At 39.9% G+C, this 21,974-nt stretch overlaps 3 protein-coding genes across 5 annotated transcripts in view; 2 read left to right on the top strand and 1 right to left on the bottom strand.

The window, feature by feature from the left end:
- The first annotated feature begins 753 nt into the window (after positions 1–753).
- garem (GRB2 associated, regulator of MAPK1) lies at positions 754–10,166 on the top strand. Of its 2 annotated transcripts, none has more exons than XM_074621352.1 (6): positions 754–1,108; positions 2,903–3,043; positions 3,326–3,456; positions 4,025–5,227; positions 6,177–6,331; positions 6,762–10,166. In XM_074621352.1, exons 1-6 carry the CDS (start codon positions 973–975, stop codon positions 7,594–7,596), a joined length of 2,601 nt encoding a protein of 866 aa, XP_074477453.1. In that variant the 5' UTR covers positions 754–972; the 3' UTR covers positions 7,597–10,166. The 2 variants fall into 2 exon arrangements, with proteins under 2 accessions (XP_074477453.1, XP_074477454.1); XM_074621353.1 differs by having other exon boundaries at positions 6,765–7,670.
- A 2,701-nt stretch (positions 10,167–12,867) lies between these two features.
- On the top strand, positions 12,868–14,257 carry LOC141759769 (uncharacterized). The gene has a single exon (XM_074622099.1). It carries the CDS (start codon positions 12,935–12,937, stop codon positions 14,249–14,251), a length of 1,317 nt encoding a protein of 438 aa, XP_074478200.1. The 5' UTR covers positions 12,868–12,934; the 3' UTR covers positions 14,252–14,257.
- Positions 14,258–15,880: 1,623 nt separating this feature from the next.
- prkdc (protein kinase, DNA-activated, catalytic subunit) overlaps positions 15,881–21,974 on the bottom strand; it is a 37,464-nt gene continuing 31,370 nt past the window's right edge. For both annotated transcript variants that reach the window (XM_074621430.1, XM_074621431.1), the window contains exons 71-86: positions 21,720–21,913; positions 21,426–21,609; positions 21,069–21,229; positions 20,307–20,518; positions 20,122–20,209; positions 19,889–20,032; positions 19,583–19,790; positions 19,300–19,367; positions 18,959–19,179; positions 18,668–18,760; positions 18,484–18,567; positions 18,332–18,403; positions 18,046–18,247; positions 17,646–17,834; positions 17,286–17,425; positions 15,881–16,556 (exon numbers count right to left, since the gene is read on the bottom strand). In XM_074621430.1, coding sequence (XP_074477531.1) covers positions 16,352–16,556; positions 17,286–17,425; positions 17,646–17,834; positions 18,046–18,247; positions 18,332–18,403; positions 18,484–18,567; positions 18,668–18,760; positions 18,959–19,179; positions 19,300–19,367; positions 19,583–19,790; positions 19,889–20,032; positions 20,122–20,209; positions 20,307–20,518; positions 21,069–21,229; positions 21,426–21,609; positions 21,720–21,913 — 2,465 coding nt within the window. In that variant the 3' untranslated portion in view covers positions 15,881–16,351. The remainder of the gene's footprint in view (positions 16,557–17,285; positions 17,426–17,645; positions 17,835–18,045; positions 18,248–18,331; positions 18,404–18,483; positions 18,568–18,667; positions 18,761–18,958; positions 19,180–19,299; positions 19,368–19,582; positions 19,791–19,888; positions 20,033–20,121; positions 20,210–20,306; positions 20,519–21,068; positions 21,230–21,425; positions 21,610–21,719; positions 21,914–21,974) is intronic.

Here is a 21,974-nt window from a genome sequence, read left to right as displayed (position 1 = left end):
ATATAACACCCAGTGTACTCCTGCATGAAACCCACAAGGGTAACTGGTATGGGGCCAACATGGAAACTGTGGACAAACCCACTTACAACCCATATTTCAGCCCATGGAGTCCCCATGTAGTACCCACATAGAACTTAAAGCTGGGACCAAGATGGGTCTTGGGTATGTTGCCCAGTTGGGGCCCACATAACACCCATTGTAATCCTGCATGGAATCTATGTGGGCAATTGACATTGGGTCATTATGGAACCTGCGGACAATCCCATATAGGGCCCATTTTATTAGCCCATTTACTACCCACATGGGGCCCACATACAGATGTTGGCTGGGTAGCAGTACATATACAGAGATAAATTGGTTAAGTGTTTTTTTTCCCCATCATGCCTTACATCTGGAGCACCAGATGGAGTATTATTTTGGATTAGGTCGTCTTTATTTTGCTTTCTTATCTTTTATTTGTCAGCATGGTCAGCATTAGTGACAAAACTACAACTTCCGGTAAACACTTTTAAAAGAAATACATCTACTTGTGAACAGCCAATAGACACAATGTTTTACTCTAACATTTTGTCACTGAGGAAGTATGAAAGGTGTTTTTTGTTATTCCTCCTTGTTCACTCTTGTTTTACCCCAATAATAATAAATAATGCTTTTATTTTAAAAGGATAAAACGTACTTCCGTTATTCCTCAGGAATGATGCTTTTATTTCTAAAGGATGAAGACGTGTTTCCTGTTATTCCCTGAGGTTGACTGTAGAGCAGCTAGCCTGATGCTAAACTAACATGTCTCTGCTACATCAGGAGACAGCGGACCTTCACGATACCTAGACAAATGAAACGAGAAACATGCGACGACTAATCAGAAACGTGTCGAACATGAAGCTGTGGATGGAGACTGATGTGTTGATCAGCTGGTTATCTTTAGTGTAGCTCTTTGTGTCACCGTGTCTGCTAGTTAGCTCTAGTGAGCTAATGAGAGCTAGCAACATGGAGCTGGGAACAATGTTGTACAACAACCTGAAAGATGTGACCTGGAGCACCACGTCTCTACCTTTAGACCAACTCGTCAGCTCTTACAGGCTGCCGCAGATCGCCAGGCTGGATCACGGTCAGTAACATGCTGCTGTCATGTATACTAGTTTATTCTGCTGGCTGCTACATGGATAGTTAGCAGCTAATGTAAATATGTTAAACTGTTTTTTAAGACAACTTCTTGAGGTTAATTTCGTCAGCGTGTCTTATTAATTCTCATCAAAAGTGTCTGGTTCACATATAAAAGATGGCATTTTCTAATTATTAAAAGTTGCGTCACTGTCTTTAAGCCCTAATATCTGTGGTGCAGATCTCACCAGGTAATTACTAAGTTAGTCAATGCTTTAAATATGTCTTTAATATGTCTTTAAATGTGTCTTTAATATGTCTTTAATATGTCTTTAAATGTGTCTTTAATATGTCTTTAATATGTCTTTAAATATGTCTTTAATATGTCTTTAAATATGTCTTTAAATGTGTCTTGTCACCTCTCTGCTGTCTCTATGCAGCCATGTTAGTAAGATAAGATAAGATAGAAGCGATTGCTCAAAAATACAACAAACTTACAACAAGTTCAATTGGATAAAATACAAGTGTATAAAATAAAAAAGTACTATTTCGAGCACCAGTGCCTAATAGAATAACAATTAAGTAAGATACATTTAGTAAAATTAGTAAATAAGAAAAGATAAGTAAAATAAAAAAAGGTAAAGTAGAAAAATAATGAATGTTGGACATTAATATTGCACACAACAGTGATATTGCACATGAGAATGTAAAAAGTAGTGTCAAATTGCTAGTTAGCAGCTAATGTAAATATGTTAAACTGTTGTTAAGACAACTTTTTGTGGTATATTTTTTCAGCGTTTTGTCGTATTAATTCTCAACAAAAGTGTCTAGTTAACATAAAAAGTTGGCATTTGTCTACTTATTAAAAGTTGCATCACTATCTTTAAGCCCTCATATCTTTATTTATTAATTTAAAAAGGATCCCCATTAGCTGACACCAATGGCACCAGCTAGTCTTCCTGGGGTCCAAAATCAAGTACATTACATTTATCACATACATACTATATATACAACATCATATTTGTGTTACACTAATAACATTACAATTTTCCAAACATATATAAATTTCACATTCATACACATCTTCCACAACCATTTAGCCTCAAGGCCCATCATCAGGGAAAAGGAACAAAAGAAAAACCATACATGACCAACACTGGACTATCGATCAGCTGCTTAAGTAGTGGATTCTTAGATGGTATTTGAATGAGGATTTGTTAGAGGATTGACGGATGTAAAGAGATATCTGTTGTCCAGATCTCACCAAATAATTACTAAGTTAGTCAGTGCTTTAAATATGTCTTGTAACCTGCCTGGGAGGCTCACAAGTGGTATAAAAAAAGGAAACAGTAGGAAACAGTAATCGTGGAATTTCTCAGGACACTGACTTTATTGTTGGGGATAATCATTAACAATTTGTCCCAACCATGGACGTTATAAATTAATTTAGCTGCCATGACTCACATTCTAGACACCACTATGTGTCAAATTAATAAATGCTGAAACACAGTGACTAGATGTATCACAACGCTTATAAAACTTAAACTATCTGTTTCTGAGATATCAAACTTTATATTTCACCAACCTTTTACTATTCATTTGACATTTTGCAAGTGTCACGACAACATGTTACATGACAGTTGTTGATGTTTTATGCGAGTACATCAGACATTATTCTGAAAGTTTGTTAAATTTAGTGATTTACAATTGATATTTTTGTCTACTGTACCTTGAAATATTACAGTATTTCCTGGATTGTAAAGTATAATCTGTGTTCTGCTTGTTGTTTTCATCCCTGCAGGTCAGTTGGTTGAAGGGCTCAGAGACAATGACTACCTCTTGCTTCATTCCTGCCGTCAGTGGACGACTATTACTGCTCACAGTCTGGAGGAGGGACACTATGTCATTGGGCCCAAAATAGAGATCCCAGTGCACTATGAAGGTGAGCGACATCTGCATGGATGCTCGATGCTCTTGAATTCATTGATATTGTCTTTTGATGATGTATCTTAGTATATATCAAAACCAGGGGGGCTCCTTGAAAGATGATTGAAATCTTAATGAAATATATATATAAGACAGTTTGAGAGGAGTTGTTGTGTATCATCGTAGGAACAATGTGTATCTTTAGCCCAAACCTTTCTTTTTATTGATACTAGCACTGAAAAGTACAATCCATGCTTGACCCTGTCAGTTGCATTGATATTTTCTTTTCCTACTTCAGGTCAGTTTAAGCTACTGGAGCAGGACAGAGATGTCAAGGAGCCTGTGCAGTACTTCAACAGCGTGGAGGAGGTGGCCAAAGCATTCCCTGAGAGGGTATATGTCATGGAAGAAATCACTTTCAATGTTAAGGTACATCGAATTTGTAAATTTGAAATGAATATATTTTTGGACTATCAATACGATGTTACATACTTCTCTAGAACTCTGACTTCCAACTCTGACATCAGGGACATTCGATAAATTAAGATTTGCAGTTAAGACGAGACATCTTCCTGCTAAAACACCTAAAAGAAACATATTTGGTTTATTTTCAGGAAATTCAGCACCACAAATTTAGGACTAGGACACCACTAAAATGGACCCTTTTACAATATTTTTCTCTTTCTCAATCTCTCAAATTTTAGCTTGAGGTTCCTCTCAGACTTAATTGATAAATTGATATGACAGTCTTCCAACCACACTGATATTTAGGGACACAAAACCATTTTTTCCCCCACATTTACTGACACCAACACAGAAGATGTGATGCAACCGTCGTACCGTTGTATAAATCAGTAACAGAATCTATACAGAAAACAATTGTTAATGCTTAATTACTTAGTTAATGACAGAGTTTTTACTTGAAAATGAAAAAAACAAGGTGGAAATGCTCTCATTTATTTCTTCAGTACTTAGGCCATATGTCATCTTTTCACAGATGGCGTCAGGTGAATGCAACGAAGATACCGAAGTTTACAACATTACACTAAGCACCGGTGACGAACTGACATTAATGGGCCAGGCTGAGATCCTGTATGCCAAGGCCTCCAGAGAAAAATCCAGATTCAACACAATTTTTAAGAAGATCGGGAAGCTGAACTCCATCAGTAGGATCGGTCGAAGCAAGATGCCCTGCTTGATCTGCATGAACCACCGCACCAACGAGAGCATCAGCCTGCCTTTCCAGTGCAAAGGCAGGTTCAGCACCTGCAGTCCGCTGGAGCTGCAGATGCAGGACGGCGAGCACATCATCAGGAACATTGTGGAGAAAACCCGTCTCCCTGTCAACGTCACAGTACCCAGCAGTCCGCCCCGCAACCAGCATGACCTCCACCTCATCCGCGAGGGTCATCGCTACAAATTGGTCAACATTCAGACGAAGACGGTGGTTGTGTGCTGCGTTCTACGGAGCCACAAAATCTTCCCCATCCATTTTCCCTTTCATATGGCCATGCCTAGATTTATTATTCCAGAGGAACTGCTGCAAGGAGAGCTGTGGCTTGAAACTATGGTACATCGCTGGTTCTCCTTCTGCCAGGAGCAGTTTGACATAGACGACTATTCCCGTGCCGTCCGGGATGTGCGGATAGACTGGAACGACGACGGTAAGAGCCCTAAGAAAAGCAGTGGGAATGGCATTTGCAGTGGAAGCAGCGGAGGCAGCAGCAGCTCCAACGGTTGTCCCAACCACATGCAGATTCCCAGCTCTTTAACTTACGCCCGGGATGAACTCACCCAGTCCTTCCACCGACTATCTGTGTGTGTGTACGGCAGCAACCTGCACGGCAACAGCGAGGTCAATTTGCAGGGCTGTATGACACTATGTGGAGACTGGTCACTTCTGCCCTCTGATAGCCTCCCTTCAGACTCTGGAGAAAATGAACACTTTTTCCCCGACCTGATGGATAGCACCAACCAACTACCCTCCCTCAACAAATCGGATGTTCCCTATGAGGAGCTGTGGTTGGATCACTTGAGAGGTCAGAACCCAAAACCTTCTTCAAGTGAGGGAACTCGAGGCATCAACAATGGCTGTGGCACAACAGCAGCCCTGTCATACCCAGTCACTTGTCCTATTGGTGCAACACCCAGTTCAGACACGTCTCTTACTCCACCACCGGTTCCACCCAAGTCGGAAGCTGTGAGTATCATCTATCATACTTAACATTGTAATCCTTAAGATCTCAGTCTTGGTTGATTTGGTGATTTCCGTGGTTACTGTGGTAACTGCAAGTGTAATACAAAAGCAAACAGCATCCTCTTTGTCAGATATAGAACCGAGACAACTGGTGTATTAGATTACAGTGCAACCAAACAAACTCACATTGTTTTTAATAAAGAGGTCATTCAATAATAATTGCACCCGCGATTCTGATCTCATGCTGAGCAGAGCGCGGGTAGTTTTCCACAGAACAGATGGGCACAGTAATGTTGGTTAACTTGCTGAGTTGGAGGTGTGTCGCCTGCTTCTCGTCATCGAACAGTTCACTGTGCCTGTTCCTTCTTGTTCCACTCCTCCGTTGCAAAAATAAAAAATGACCCAGACGAAAGCTATGTTGCAAATGACCGCTTCCTTGTTTTGTAAAGGCATTGTTGATGAAAGGCCGCCATTAGCACTAGCTGTGGTGACAAATACATTGCCTTTCCGGTGGCTGCTTCACAATAAAAGTCACCCTGTGTTTTGCCAGTTGAAAGCTTTTAATGTGAAGCAGCAGCAGTAGGATGTAAATTAATACAGCTCTGACACAGTTTAAAGAGTGAACGGTAAAGATAAGATTGCACTGGATTTCATGTATACACCATTTAACTTAAAATGCCTCGTGCTTAGGTAGGAAATGGGAACCCAGCGTGGGATTGGTTGACTCTGCCATTACCAATAAAAACTACTATACAGAGACAATTACTGAATGTAAATACTTGAATGGCTATTGCAGATAAAATGCAGAACATAAATAGTAAAAAATGGGGTTTGATTTTATGAAAATCGTAAGGATTATAACGTTAAGCAGTGTCTTACACCTTCATTTTTACAGAAGAAAATGAATGCTGATTTTGCTGTCAGTTTCAAAGTCGGTTCATTTCCGTTCTAGGTGAAGGAAGAATGTCGTCTTTTGAATGCCCCACCAATCCCTCCGCGAACTTTGAAACAGATGCCATCGGTGCCCATCCCGTCAAAGCCACGGCAGCAAGACACTCGGTCTCCAAGTCCAACCCTCTCCTATTATTCTTCTGGTCTCCACAACATGTAAGAATTGGCATCATTTCATAGCACACATCTGACACCCATTCCACCGATTTTTAAAATAAGAAAGACTAAAATCAGGAGATTACATTTGCTTTGACAAAAGTTAGGTTGTATAAATTCAGACAATTCACTTTAAAATGTCTAGTTTAAAGGCTAGTTTATGCTAACACATCATTTCATAGTTCTAGAGAACCATGTCCTTGTATTTTTTCCTCTTTTGTTCAACTTCCCCCTAAATTCCACCTTGATCTTTTGATTTATTTTCTGTATATATTTAACTGTGTCCATTAGTTTCAAGTTTCTCCTTTACCCACATCTGTAGCAGCTGTAAAATGTCAAGATTTTGTTTGAAATGTTAAATATTTTAAACCGTATAATGAGGTCGACATTAGGTTTTATACCGCAAATTGATTTTATATTTTTCCATCAGTAGTGGAGCATCTGAGCAAGAGGCGGCCGACCCACAGGAGCAAAGCCACACGTGTTACCCCTGTAACTGGGGCAAATCCCACAGCAATGAGCCAACTGCTACGTTGCCCGGTGGTAGCCTGCCATCGGACGGGATGTCCTCCAGGTTGTCTTGGCCCAACAACTTCAGTGGAGTAGACTCGCACAGCATGGAGGACTTTCTACCAGCCAGCTGTCGAAGTTACTACAGCTACCCCAGAAAGCGATCCCAGAACACCCCAAAAACCTGTACATCCAGCCTGGTGGACTTTGATGGGGAGCGTGCACACAGCAGCAAAGCTTCTCAGTTCTGCACCAAATCTTCAAGTTTCAACTCAGAAATGTACAGAGACAAGCCAATAGAAGAATCTAACACCAAGCAGAGCCTCTCTTGCCCCATCTTACCACCGAGAACACCAAAATCAAATGCCACGACGAAGTGCACAGATTTACTGTCAGGACCAGTCTGTGACAGTGAGCAGGAAACTTCCAATTGCTCACCTACTCAACCCGAGCAGGGCACAAAAGAGATCTATTCCATCTCTAACTCATTAACTCCTACCCGTCCATCCTCTCCTCCCACTGCAGAGTGGCAGCCCCCGTCCAGTCTGGCCGGTCTCTCTATTGAAGAGATGTCCAAATCTCTCAGGTTTATCGGCCTGACAGATGACATTATTTCTCTTTTTGTGTCGGAGAAGATAGATGGGAATTTACTCCTGCAGCTCACTGAGGAGATTTTGTCAGAGGACTTCAAGCTAAGCAAACTGCAGGTGAAGAAACTCATGCAGTTCATAAGTGGGTGGAGACCCAAGATATAACTAACAGTATATGACACTAAATCCTGTTGTAAAGCAGAGAGTAATGCCTTCAGTATATATGCTATGCACATCAAGCCACAAAGTGTGTCTTTTTGTGTAATATGAATTTAATTCCTTGTTACTATATTGTGGGGAAGATAGTTGGTAATATTTCTCAGCCCACAACTGAATGGAATCATTTGGCACTTTCATGAAGACATTTTCATGTCAGCTACTTAGTACTTTTTGTTTGCCCACAGCCTACTAGTGTTCATGTCATCACAAAAATCCTAATTTACAGTAAGCCAACAAATGTAAAGGAAAACACTGATGTGACAAAACTTGAAAAAAACATTTTGTAGTGGATACAAAATAGGGAATTTGGCTGAATTTGGTAACCCCCAAAAAAAGCTTGCATCCCAAGCTTGCAATTATATTGTTATGCACTGGTGACATATGATGTATGCACCGTTTTCAAGAGGTCAGGGATGTGATAGAGATTGCTGCTGCAAGTGCATTTCTAAACATGAATCAAAACAGTCGATTTAATTCGCTACTGTAGAATGAAGTCAAAACCTGCCTATTGCTAACAGGTATTAAGATATACGTATGTGCTTTTAAAAAATGGACCCCTTTGAGCTCTTCTCATGCTGAAAGCTTGGTCTGCATCATTGAACATTCACTACTTTTCCAAATGGAAGAAACAGTCAATGATGACAACCTTATCTTTGAGCGTGTGCTATCATACCGATGCACAGTTCCTCAGTGGAGCTGTGATGTTACAGCTCTAAATAGATTAAATATAAAGTCCTTTACGTTTTGAAGACCGGCATTTTGGATAACACCCAAAACATCTGCTTCTAATGTCAATGGAGAATTAGTTGGCGATCAGAAATCACATCTGCATTCTTGGTGTGATATTCTACTTTATGGAACTAAAGTAGCAACGAGATGTCAGACTTGTCAACTCTCCTCATGCGAGGTCTTATTTCTATTCGATGTCTTTTTAATCTAAAGTTGAACTACTATATGGCTACTTCCTTTGACCATAAACATCTCTGCTAAAACACTTGAGGTTATCCATAGCAAAAAAAGACTAACAAAATGATGTCCTTATTCTAAAACTAACATGGAAATAACCGACAGAGGTAACGGACCATGACGTTCTACATAAAATACAAATTATGCATCATGCACTTTGGTAGATTTCAGCTTAATTAATTGCAGTTAAGGTCATTAAATATAAACTTATAAAAGAAGAGTGTCTATGTAGAGAGTTAATGCACTACACGCTTTTTCAAAACTAAAATGGTACTTCTCCTTTGTTCTCATTGTGTGTATTGTAAGTGTCCTCTAATGCTAGAAACATGTAAAAGATAGCTTTTCTGCGCCTTAACCCAGAGACCTTAAAATATATGAAATTTCTCTTTGGCTTAACATTTTCATTTAGTCGATTCCCTTGTCTTGAGAATATAAACAACATGAACATCAGGGAAAGATGTGAAGAACGATCGGCTCAAATGAAATATTGTTTTCTATAGGTACCAAATGTTTTTTCCCTATAGCCTTGATTCAGAGTTGATTTATTTATGCAGTATTTAACACAATGCAAAATATGCAGAATAGTTATTGTCAGACTGGCTGATATATGAAGGTGCCTAAGCAACAACAGCCTTTCTACAACCCAGGTCTGATCTGTTGGCCAACAGCTGTTGTTTTTATCCCCCCCTGACACTTTTTGCAGTGGGTTGTTACATATTTTACTTGATATTTTTATTTTTTATGTAAGTGCAAATTTAATGTGACTTTTAAAAGTTATTACTAATGTTGAAATTATTTTTATTGAGAGAAAAAAAACGTATGTTTAAATTTCTGTTTTGTTTTTTATGATTCTGTACAACTTGGGTTGGGTTTATAAATCCATGAATTAAAATAACACTTGGTCACGAGGTAAAAAAAACTAAAAAAAAAACTGCAAGCCTCAGTCATGCTACATGGACAGTGACCAAAAAATAATGTTAATAAGCCATGTGTTCAGGTAATTTTCCAGATTTCCTTGTCACTTTGTTACAGTGTCCAGATCTTTCTATGGGAAATGGCATGTGTCCCTTGACACTATTATGGTGATTAATGTCCTATGCAATAGCCATGGCGATCCAAAGAGACCATGAGTGGAACAACTAAGCAAGTCAGTGACGATAAAAGGCAGTGTATGCATATTGAAATTACCACAGCGTTCATTTCAGGTTAATGAAAATCGTTCATGCCAAAGGATTCTTTTAAGTCAATCATTTTACTTGAATAATTCTGAGATATAAACTGTGAACACACTACGACAACTGACCCAGCCCCATTAATACACCATCATCAAGCAGTTCAAACTGAAGGGTATTCCATCTCTATAAAGCCGGTCAACTCTGGACCGAGGCCCACATGAATTGCTACCATATTTGTTCAGAAACGAGGGAAACGACCGTGACACTGGGTTTAAAAACATTATTGCTCAATATTATGGAAATCTGTCACCTTTCAGTTCAACTCTTGTTTCCCTATTTTTGATTGTATTACCTATTAAAAATGGATTAACTGATGTTTGTGTTTTTTTTATTTTAGTTAAGTAACAGTTCAGTGGAATCAGGAATTGGTTCAAGATTGCACATTCGATCAGTTGCACAACAATGTCATACAAAACCTGGATGAAGAAAGATGTTGGTACTTTTGCAACATACGATAGGTGATGAAAGTGATTCGTTGATACGGGCGCTAGTGTAAGTCATTATTCTACATACTGTAATACAATTTGTGTAATGTAAAGTGTTTATATAATCATAAACTACACAAAACCAGCCAATAAATGCCATTTCATGGTAGGAATAAGTACAGTTAAGTGATGGACATAAGGGTTGTAAAGACCTGTCAAATCAAACGGGTTCTGTATTGTCTCAGCAGTTTTAGGGGACGGTGTACAAGAAGTCTTTGGCAGGTAGTCCAATCAACCAATAATGGGCTATGATTTTGATAATTGATTAATCATTTAAGACATTTTTTAAAATATGACAATCTGCTGCTTTTCTTTGTCTTAACATTATGGGTTTGGACTCTTGGTTGGACAAGACCAGACAGATGACGTCTCCTTCAGCTCCAGGAAATTGTGATGAGCATTTCTCACCATTTTCTGATTTTATAATAAAATAGATAACTGACAGTTTAATTGATTATGAAAATAACTGTTAGTTGCGTACTAGGTTTAAGGTGTATATCTATGTGTGTATCTCTATAGATTCATTGATTTAATACAGTTGCATTCCAAATGACCCTAAAGATCTTACAAAATCATTCATCTACAAATTGCAGAAAGTCCTCAGCAGATCTGATCCGAAGCGTTTCAGGAACCAGTAAATGCTTCATCAGTTCTGCTTTTGTGAAACCTTGCAGCTGCTGTTTCCTGTTTTACATCAAGCAGGTTAACATCTAACAGTTAAAAAAACACACCACTTCTGCTTTTTATGGCTCAACTTTCATAACTGGTTTATATTTGAAACCTTAATTATGATAACTTTAAAAAGCCCCTATGTTCCAGTTGACCTACAGTGATAACAGACAAGTCAAGTATTAACTAGCCTTTAATACTTTATAGTCAAGGTTTTATTTGTTCTATTTAGAAAAACAAATGTTTGTGAGGCTCATATCTACATGAATCATATCAACATATTTATTAGGCAGAAATTAAGTAAACTATAACTGATGGCAACTGATGCATTGGTTTCAATTCATTCCAATGCAGTTTATGTAATGATGTTCATAGATATGATACTCTGGGACTCACTAGCAAGGGAGAACCTACACAAATGCTTTTCTCTCTCTCACACACACACACACACAACTATCTCTCTTACACACACGTACACATTTAGAAGCACTTGGACACAAACAAATGGAGGACAATTTTACCCAGGAAGAAAATATACATTATTTTAAAAAAAAAGAATACTACCAATAATATAAAAAGTAAATAAATATAATATTTTGCGGCAACATTTTTTGAGAAATGTCAAAACCTGAACCTAACTAAATCAAAACATTTAGCTAGTAAACTGAACCATAAACAACCCTTTATTATCAGCAGGTGAAAGGATCCTGTTGACCTGCTGCTATTATTATTATTATTATTCATAATACATAATCCTTTCATTGTGAGGGAATGTCTTCTTTCATTAATCCTGTCAGACATGTAGACAGTATTAATTGTCCTGTAGTAGTAGTAGTAGGTGTTTATTCCATTTTTATCCAGACACAGTTTAATTGTTTCCCCCTTATTGTAACTGACCAACCAGGACCTTCTTTTGTGCCACTCTACAAGGTAAACCCACCCCTCCAACTTTCAGACCAAAAATGGATGAAAAATTGCCTGATTATTAAGTAGGTGGGCCTGTTCAGCCTTATATAAAGCTGATCAGCTTTGTATAAAGTCTACAGATTTGAAACTTTCTCCAAGACTCCGCTCAGCTCCCGACTAACCAACCAACTTCTACTCACGGACCACTCCAAGGGCCGAACGCTGCACCAACCCATCATCCATCAGCCTCCTGAGCATCCAGACCAGCTCTGCAAGCATCCTTCCAGGTCTGCTGTCTCTGTTGATAGATTTCATGTATATTGTTAAAATGTCGATGAAGGGTGTGATGTGTGCAGGTGTGGCTACTAGAATGCATATTAGGTTTTTTTTCTGTATATGACTGCAGTCCGACAACTGGACAACTTTTCCAGGTTGGAGAAAGACAATGCAACGTCTGTTACTCAGATACTGGTGCAGGAGAGGAGTCCCTCCATTGCTGCACATTTTATGGCAATCTATCTTTATAAGGTTCTGGTGCAAGAAGCTACCAAATTCATGTAATCCTTATCATGGTAGCTCTGCCTTTGACTTTCAACCAACATACCTCACAAACTCAGTGCTGTTGGATAGCCAACTCTTAAGTTACCAATGTTGGAACATCCATCCAGCACATAAACGCACCACCACATACTGTAGATACACATCAGTCTTCTTCATCTGGCTTTAAACACTAATGCTGAGCTTCGTGAACTGCTTTATTGTGACTATAAAAGTGACTAAAGTGTCATATTGTGTGTGTTGTCAGCCATGTGGACTCCAAGCCTGCTGTTCCTTCTGTTGATGTCCTCCTGCATCCCTGTCTCAAGCGCTCCGCCAGGCATTTCGAAGGCGATTTCTCTTGACGAGGGACTGAAGCAACAATCGCTTGGAAGTCGAATCAAAGATGTGTCTAAAAAGCTTGATAGTTGGTTTAAGAATAATTACAGGGGGGTTGGAGAGGCTCTTATTGCTAGTATAGAACCGATGCCAGTATTTGGGCCAGCCATTGCTGGAGCGATCAAAACCCTGCTGCTGCTAGCGCCGCAGGCAGACCCACTGGACGTCGTCAACTCTGACCTTAAAGCTCTTAATGTTAAGCTCGACACCTTTCGTGCAGAAATTAAATGGGAGGCCTGGGCAGCTGGTGCCTACCAAATTCCAGCAAATAACATAGAGGAAGCCTGGATTAAATACACGGAGCTGTTGCGTAGTTACAATACAACTAACAAAGAAAAAGAGGAACTGAAAAATATTTTTTTCACATTTTACAGCCAGTATGTAGACAGCACTTTGGTTTTGCACCAATACTTGACAGCTAAACCAGCATCTATAACACAAAACCTTGGAGACCTACTGGCTGATAGATTAAGATGCCATGAAAAAGATATCAAAGCCCAGTTTTTGTATTTGAATGAACTCATGGTTAAAGGCAATATGCTCAATGAAAAGTACTACAAATTCAAAAAAACAAACACCAATGCCAGGGTCAATGCTGCCCAGGAGATTGCATCCCAGTCTGCCTCAGCTTTGACCGCATCGCACCAGCGATGCTTATCTGACAGTGATGCTTACATAGAAAGGGATGTTTTTGAGCACATCGATGACACCAAAAAACATCAAGAAATAGCAGACCGTGTCAGGGAATTTTTGGCCAAAACATATGACAGGTATGACTGGATGGTTGTTGCATTTACGACCCAACACTCAAAGCATGACCTATCACTGCTAAACAGACATGCTTTGTCAGGGTTTACTGAGGTACAGAGAGGAACAGTTACAGTGGCTGTAGCCAAACAGGTGAAAGGGGGTCACACCAACACTGCCGCTGTTGTACAAGATGTTAAAAAGTGCTTACGTGAGGGGCTTAAATTCTGTTTAAATGTAGTACAGAAGCTAATGGAATGTCAGGGAACCATTTTTGGAAAACGCTTGTCTCAGACGTACACAGCAGTGCACGCCTTTAAAAAAAACAATCAAACTTCCACTAACGCTTTGGAAGCACCAGATGAGGGGGACTCTGCGATCCCACAAAGCTCATCTCTTACCCCTCACCTCTTCACAGGGAAATGTGGGAAAGTTTTGGGGAAGTTTACGATCTTTATCAAAAGTGATGAAGAGCTAAAGAGCAGAGAAGATCTCTGCTCCAAAGTAAATTGTGGGAAAAATGGCAAGTGTGTTGTTGTGCCAGGAACCTTCATAGCAATGTGTGAGTGCCAGTACCCATACTATGGTGAGCGCTGTAAGATGAGCTTAGAGAGTTACAAGAGTAACCTCCAGCAGGAACTAAAAGGCAGAACCTAAACCCCAAAATGATTTCGGAACATCATGTCAGTGCCTCCTGCTAATCGTAGATCTCCGCAAAGCCCTCCAGGGCGTTCAGCCCAAGCACAGTCTTCGCAGCTAACCCCAGCTCGCTCTGCTAATCGTAGATCTCCTAAGAAGACCTCGCGGCGCTCTTCTAATAGTAGATCTCCGCAGCGCATGCCAGAACGCTCTGCACAAGGACAGGATATTAAATAGTTTTGTGGTTCTCTGTGCATAGACGAAACCACTTAATTTTTCTAATGATTTCCGTCTCCTAAAACGAGACTTAGTCTACAGCCATGCTAGCAGCTCTGCAAGGCTGTACTAGGGAACAGCAATGCTTTAAGCTAAATACTAACATCAGCTTGCCAACATGCTTTTAATGATTGTAATAATGATGTGTGAAAACCCATCAATTACATATTTCAATTCTAAAATGTAACAGTAATATCGTGATTGATGCCCTTTATTAATGTGACGATGTGCTTACACCTTTGTGTGACCTGCTGTATGTTGATGTCATGACCTACGGTATTGTCCAGAATAATCTTGTGTAGACTGGAAAAATTACAGCTTTGAGCTTTGAGTTGCAAACAAATAAAAAATTGAATTTCAAAGTAACTGCTGTCTGCTTCTTTAAAATAAATGCTGAAGAAATAAAGGTTAAAGTTTTTGCTGATATGAAAAAATACTTGATGGATTGATGGAATCGGCTGTGTCTCATTGACATACTGTACATGTACATACTGCACAATTTGTAAATGCTACTGTTTGTGCAGATGACGTTCTTATTGAGTGTGGACATACAACATAATGTGATACAGAATTGTAATGATAGATACAATACAAAAGATTAACAATGAGTTCTACTACAACGTGGCTCAATAATAATATTCATAATAAAATAGTGATGAGTTCTGGAGCAGTAACAGTACCTTCAGCATGTTTTACAGACCCAACAGACACATCTGGCATTGTTAGTGGGTGGGAAGCCACTGAGAAATCCTATCATTGTTATTAATACAGTGACTCCCACTGGTTGGTCTTGGCACCTGCATGCAAGAGGGTGCGATGTGAGGTTTAGTATGAATCTCCATGCACAGTAGCTCTCCCAATTAAGCTATTACAGTTTACAGAGGGGGGTACTCTAACATGTGCAACAACTTGATAGCCAACTACACAAAAACTTTACAAATTTATTACAGCATTTTCACAACGGGGGTTGAATGAATTTGGCATTATAGAATCCATTGGATATGAATCCAAGCTGACCACAGCCTTCTCTCTTCAGAAAGCACACCTCAAACTTTTTATAGCCACGTTTAGCCTACAGGGGGGAGGGTTTCATACCGAAAGGGTAGATTTTTGGTGGGGGATATCTGTATTAAGGCAAGATTTGTCATTTTTGTGCAAAACGGAGGGAATATACTGGACAAATTATATATTTTAAAGAGCACTGGTATCAGATTATAAATACTTATCTTTAAATCCAACTCCCTTTTTCCTTTCTTTGGCTGTAAAAGTGAAGTAGTATTTCAATTCATATCATATAAAATAATTCATTTGTGCAAGTTCGCAATATTAATCAGTTGCAAAGTGATATATTTTGTACATCAGCCTCTCAAGCACCTTCAACATTTTTATTTGTATTTTAAAACGAAGTTACAAAACATTAATAAATGACGGTAATGATTGGTTCTCTTCAAATAGAACGGAAGTGATAGGAATGACATTATAGCAATAGCGTTATGGTGTTTGTGCCAACATCGTCTCTGAGTTTAAACAAGAATATTACAATTCCCAAATTCCATCCTTTTTCCAGAGTTCGATTTCTTGATTTGATGACAAGTATGAGATAATATGCTGAACCTGCCATCACACAATATATGAAAATGATCTTTCTTAGCTACAAAAGAAGAAACATTTGACATTACCGGGATCTTTTTAAAACCACTAAACAATACAAACATGTTCTAAAATGTCCTTTCCTACATATTACCCGACATCTGTACGACCCGTGGCTGTTCACCTATGATACCATTTGTTCCCCAATTATTTGTGAATGACTATTTTAGAATTTTTTCACATATCAAAGAATCAGATCCATGGTTCCCAGCCCACCCAAACTCTGCCAAGCACATTTGGGTCCATGGCTTGGTCGAGCAGACAGTCCACTTGCTTCTCCACCGACAAGCCTGCAGCCGGAAGCTTAGCACGGATGTTGTGCTCCTCGGTCCCCAGGGCCACAGCCTGCATCCCCGCGAAGGCAGCGTCCTTCTCAAAGCCCAGCTTCAGCTCCTCACTGACAAAAAGAAACCAACATCTAAATCACACACAAGTACGATTCAAATGAAGACCAGCTGCAGTATTTTGGATTAAAACTGGAAGCTGATATTTTTTTGAAGTTTTTAAACCAAAAATGTATAGCATCGAGAAGGCTAAGAAATACCTAATGGGAAAGAAAATAATGACATATTAAAAGGAAAGGAGACATAATGGGTCGTTATCAGAGAACTATGAAGGAGTTGAAACAAAAACTGAACATTGTGTCATAAAGGTAGTTTTGATTTTAGAGCTGTCATATTTAATTGCATTATGTAACAGATATTACTGTAACTGTCTCCACCCCTAAACACTTGTGTCAGAATCAGAAATACTTAATTGATTCCTGGGGGGAAATTGTATATACAAGCATAAGAATTATGAAAAAAACAGAAATAAAGGAGTATGTAAAATGTAAATTATGTACAACTGCTATAGTATATAACACAATATATGTAGAGTAATATAAATAAATAATAAGAACAAGAAATTAGAAATATGTACAAATATGTGCATCAAACACATAAAATATTGACCCACAGTGTAAATAAGTAAATACAAAATTTACAAAAAAGCAATATTTCCTCCATAATGGATATCAACAATACAAGCTTACACAGTCTCATCTTTCATTAAAAAACCCTCAGTGATGTCTAACATGAATTAAATCCTGTTGATTTGTCTGCCGTGTTATGATTTGATGACATACCTGGTTATAGCAGCTGGATTTGCTCCTTCTAGTTTTCTTCTGGCAAAGTTCACCTTCTGTAGGGGATACCAATTGATTTCTTTGGTGTTCACGCTGTCCGTCCACGTGCCTCCTTTTTTCAGCTGTTTCAGCTCAAAGTTCTGTGCAATAGTGAGAAACATCGTTTGTACTACAGTTTATTTAATGTTTACAGTATAACGAAGGTCTTAACTTAAAGAAATCAGATTCATACCACATATTCTGTCCGTAACACATCTCCTGACATCCCCAGAGATTTTATCAAATGCTTCTTTATCTGCAGTTCACTTGTCAAACACTGAAATGTTTAATTGGATCTTTGTAGCAGGACTGATTGGTTACCTTCCAGTCCAGCGAGGGCTCCTTGACGAACACATCCATGGTGTTTAGCAGAAGGTCCGGCTCAGCACTGTAAGCTCGGAGGGAGTGGACCATGATGCTCTGGATCAAACCCGACTCCTTCAAGGGCTGCATCAGATTCACAAACTGCTGGGTCAGCCGGAAAGGCATGAGCTCCGGCACAGCGAGGAACTGGGAGGAAACACAAGTTTGCACAGAGAGGGAATTATATATACAAGAGATGGCTGTCTTTTTCAACAAGGTGCTCTTCACATTTATACAGCTGGACACATTCATGCCTAAGAACTACATGGCCAAAACAGTTCTCTACTGTTTGGTACATTTTCAGCCAAGCTAGCGGTTTGTCTCTATGGATGGCAATGTCGAAACAAGCATAACTAACCTGCGTGGCTGAACCGAAAGCATGACCAAAGTCGATGCCGATCATTCCTCCTGTTTCCATGTTGATCATGAAGTTGGAGAGATGCCGATCTCCGATGCCTAGGATCCACTGGCTGACACACAGCAAGGCGTGAGAGCTGATGAAGTGGGAGCGCAGGGAAAGAAAGGCCTCAGGACTGTTGCACATCTTCAGAAAAGCTCTCCTAGAAATTGAAAAAGAGAAGAAAATGTTTCATTGCGAGTGTTAAACTTCACGAGCAGTTTTATAATACAGAGATTCAACTTACTTCAGGAGATCGCTGGGCACATGCTGCAACACTTTGGAAAAGTTGTTCACCGTCTCAGTACGTTTTGCTTTCCTGGCAAAGGAGAAATATGGTGATGCTCATATTTGATAAAACAATGACAGTCTTTCGCTCATAATGTTAATGAGACTTACTTGTAAGCCAGTGCATACAGCGCAATACCTCCATTTGACTTTGGATCAAAAGTTTGGAGCCATTTATTGTAGTCTTCAGCACACCTTTTAAAAAAAAGAAATCCCAGTTTATATATAATGTTTTTAATAGCTCTGAAGATGACCGACAGTTGGCTGACATCAGAGTGAAATGTATGTACTGTACCTCCCTGCCCTTTTCTTTTCCTCAACAGTCATTGTGTTAGACAGGAACTCTTTCAGAGTACAGGTGTTCTCCATCCATTCAATTAGACCAATTCTGTAAAGGCAGTGAAAAGTGGTAAATTAAGTTTCTTGACAGCCCCTAATAAAATTATTATTATAAAACAAAAATATTTTGGTAACTGGCTGGATGCTGCGATCAAAGAAAACAGGAAACAAGTTTGACCTAGTTCTACTTTAACCCGTGTAATCAGTATATGCATCAGAGTGTTGGATGGACAGACGAGCCCAGTACCTCGTGGTTATGGGAATGACTTGATAGGTGCGCAGCTGCATGCCTCTGCGTGTGCAGGCGGCGTCATGACTCAGCAGAATGTTCATGACGACAAAGAGCTGCTCGATGCGTTGGTCCTGGCGGAGGTCCTCTCCACCCTTCACCAGGAAGGGGTGGTCGCGTTCATCGTCCCCGCGGATGATCAGACGTTTGGGCTTACGGATGGAGGACATCACCTTTACCTGCGGGGCAGAAATTCACACTAATATACTGACCAGCCCTCAGCGGGATTTCAAACTTACACAGGGGGCTATTAGAACATTTAAATGGTTACTTTACAGTAAACGACAGTAAAAGCATACCCTTTCGTCAAAGCCTGTTATTTTTGCATGATACTCCGGCAAAGGTTTAGATCTGCCATCATATTGACCTACAGCGAGAGGAAGGAAAAAATCTTCATCAGTGAACAGAATAGACTTCAACAGAATCATATTTTATTTTCCAAACCTAGCTTGCAGCAACGAAGCTACTCCACAAATCACACCGCCACAATGTGGCCTGTACAAGATTTGTCAAAACAGGCAGCGTACTATATTTAGAGAGTTCAGACTGCCCTTTAACAGTGTGAGTTTCAGCTGCACTGACCTGGGATCTCCAGCTCATTGCCGAATGCGTCTGCTTTGAATCCACTCAGCCAGGGCGAGTATTCCTTCAGGTTCCCTGGTTCCTTCTGAAATCCACGCATGGATGCTGCCAGTTCATCCACCTGCCGCACAAAGCTTTTTTCTTTCCTCTTCTCAAACAGCTTGCTGCCTTTAGATCCCAGCAGTTTCTCCACGTCTTTAGCAAATTTCTATTAAATCAGAAAAAAGGTTTGATTGAATGAAAAGTGCATTTTTGTAGAGTATACTTGCTTTTGCTAAACAAAAGAGATCAAAACAAACTACAAACTTTGATGAATTTCGTGCGGAACATTCCATGACCGCCCGCGCTACGATCCCCGAGCGAAGACTGCATCTCGTCATACATGTTGCCCATCCGCTTCTTGTCAAAGTTTGCTTTTTCCAATTCATTTTTCAAACAATCCCACCAATCCTGTGTGGAGCAAATCACAATAATCAATGACAGGCCGGTAACCAGCAGGTGGCAGCTTCTTAATTCATGGTTCAACTTGCACTTATTACCCTAAAAAGCATCTCCGGGTTTGTCAGCTGCTGCAGTGCATCCACAAACTTCTTTACAGGTCCTCCCTTATCCAGCATGCTCCTCAGCCTGTAGACACACACACACACACATATCTTATAAGCAGATGTTTATATATATAATGTTGTTTTTCTTTCTTCCCCAGACAAAGCATTAGGCAGTTTACCTGTTGACAAACTCCCGCTGCTGGTGGCCTGTAGCAGAGTCCTCAAACTGGTAACTCTCACCGCTGATCATCATAGCGTAAACCAGTGCTTGAGGGTAGTTCTCCGCTATCTGCCCAATGCAGTGCTGCACAGCCACAGCTTCCGACTTGTCCAATAGGGCGACCATTTGACTGATCCAGCCAATCAGCATCCAGCAGGGAATGGACATCATCTACACACGGAAAGATAGTACTGTCACAGATTACAACAAAAGCACACATACACTACAGGATACTGCATCTCGGGTTGTAACGGTATTTTACACTGTAGCATGTTAAATGAACTACTAAATGAAAAGAAAAAACTGCTGTGAGCTTTTAAAATGATGTCCTATGATTATTAACAATTAACATACTGTAGACAGACTGTCCCTGTCTGTATCTTTAACTCACACACTCACTTATGTCTGTTTTTTTTTTCAATACTGTAGATACGCAAATGTACACGGTGTGAAAACTGTCAACTTTCATACCACGGTGTACCTTGATGCCGGTATACCGTTACAACCCTAAATGCATCAAATCGCAGTATTTCACTTGCTTGAAATTTCTTGACCAGGTATAACCCAGCTAATCAAGCTTACTTAACACAATTATACTGTATGTTGAGTAAAACTTTGATAAATCTTAATATAACATCATTACTATAATAATTTTTACCAGCTCAAGAAGAAGGTTAAATATTCTGATGTTAAGTGGGATAAACCTGGCTAACATACTAACCTCTTTGGTCATGAGGTCCAGTGTCTCAGAGGGGTACATCTCAATGATCTGCAGCAGGCGTGGGAACTTGAGGCGAGCTTCCTCTGAGTTCATCTTCAGTGCTTTCAACAGGTTCTCCACTACCTGAACAGGTAGTGCCAACATGTCTGGAAACTGGCTTTCTGTAACAAAACAAAAAAACGTTTTTAGTTAGCTCACCGGGTTACTGGCGCAAGCTGGCATGGAAATACTGTAACAGTACACCAGTTAAAAGAGACGGAGTGTCCTCTACAGGCAGGGTACCATTATTTCATCTCCACAGTGCTTTCATTGGTAAATCAGAATAAAGGCACGCAATTAGGTGGTACTAATACTCACCAGTATCACTCTGCTCCTCCTCTTGCAGCCGTTTGTCACAGAAGTTAGCCAAAGCCATGTATGTCTCAATGATGCTGCTGCTTTCCACACAGTCCTGAGTATAAGACTGGAGCTCTTCATCAGCCTTTCTGGTAGCATCACACAGCAACGTCAACGCTTTCAGCTGCAGCCCCACTTCCACTTCCTGCAGGGTAAACAGGTTTTAGCAAATAAGTTACATAGACTCTTTGTGCATGCTCTAGTCATACTGTACACTCTATGTTTTAAATAAGTTTGAAAATATAAATAGAGTACCTTCGTATTTTCACTGGGCCAAGAAGCTCCAGAAAGCTTTGCAACTCTCTCTGCTTTCTCAGCGTCGATAGTTCCCAGGACAGAGGGGCTCCTGCTTACAGCTGTGGCCAGGATGTGGAAAGACCTACCCTGGAGTATCTTTTGGTATCTGAATACTTTAGCTGTGGCACTCTGACAGTCAGCCTCAAGGTCCTCTGCAGAGAGATAAGAGCTGATATGAAACATCTCAACAGGAAACAAGAGCAGCTGAAGTCA

The sequence above is a fragment of the Sebastes fasciatus genome, chromosome 21, assembly GCF_043250625.1.
Source record: "Sebastes fasciatus isolate fSebFas1 chromosome 21, fSebFas1.pri, whole genome shotgun sequence".
Classification (NCBI taxonomy): domain Eukaryota; kingdom Metazoa; phylum Chordata; class Actinopteri; order Perciformes; family Sebastidae; genus Sebastes; species Sebastes fasciatus.
This window is presented reverse-complemented; position numbering and strand designations above follow the sequence as displayed.

Excerpts from the sequence above, each read along its gene's own strand:
- garem (XM_074621352.1), top strand. The coding sequence starts at position 973 with ATGAGAGCTAGCAACATGGAGCTGGGAACAATGTTGTACAACAACCTG. Across the intron at positions 5,228-6,176 it reads TTCCACCCAAGTCGGAAGCT|GTGAAGGAAGAATGTCGTCT; the intron begins GTGAGTATCATC and ends TTTCCGTTCTAG. Across the intron at positions 6,332-6,761 it reads TCTTCTGGTCTCCACAACAT|TAGTGGAGCATCTGAGCAAG; the intron begins GTAAGAATTGGC and ends TTTTTCCATCAG.
- LOC141759769 (XM_074622099.1), top strand. The coding sequence starts at position 12,935 with ATGCCAGTATTTGGGCCAGCCATTGCTGGAGCGATCAAAACCCTGCTG.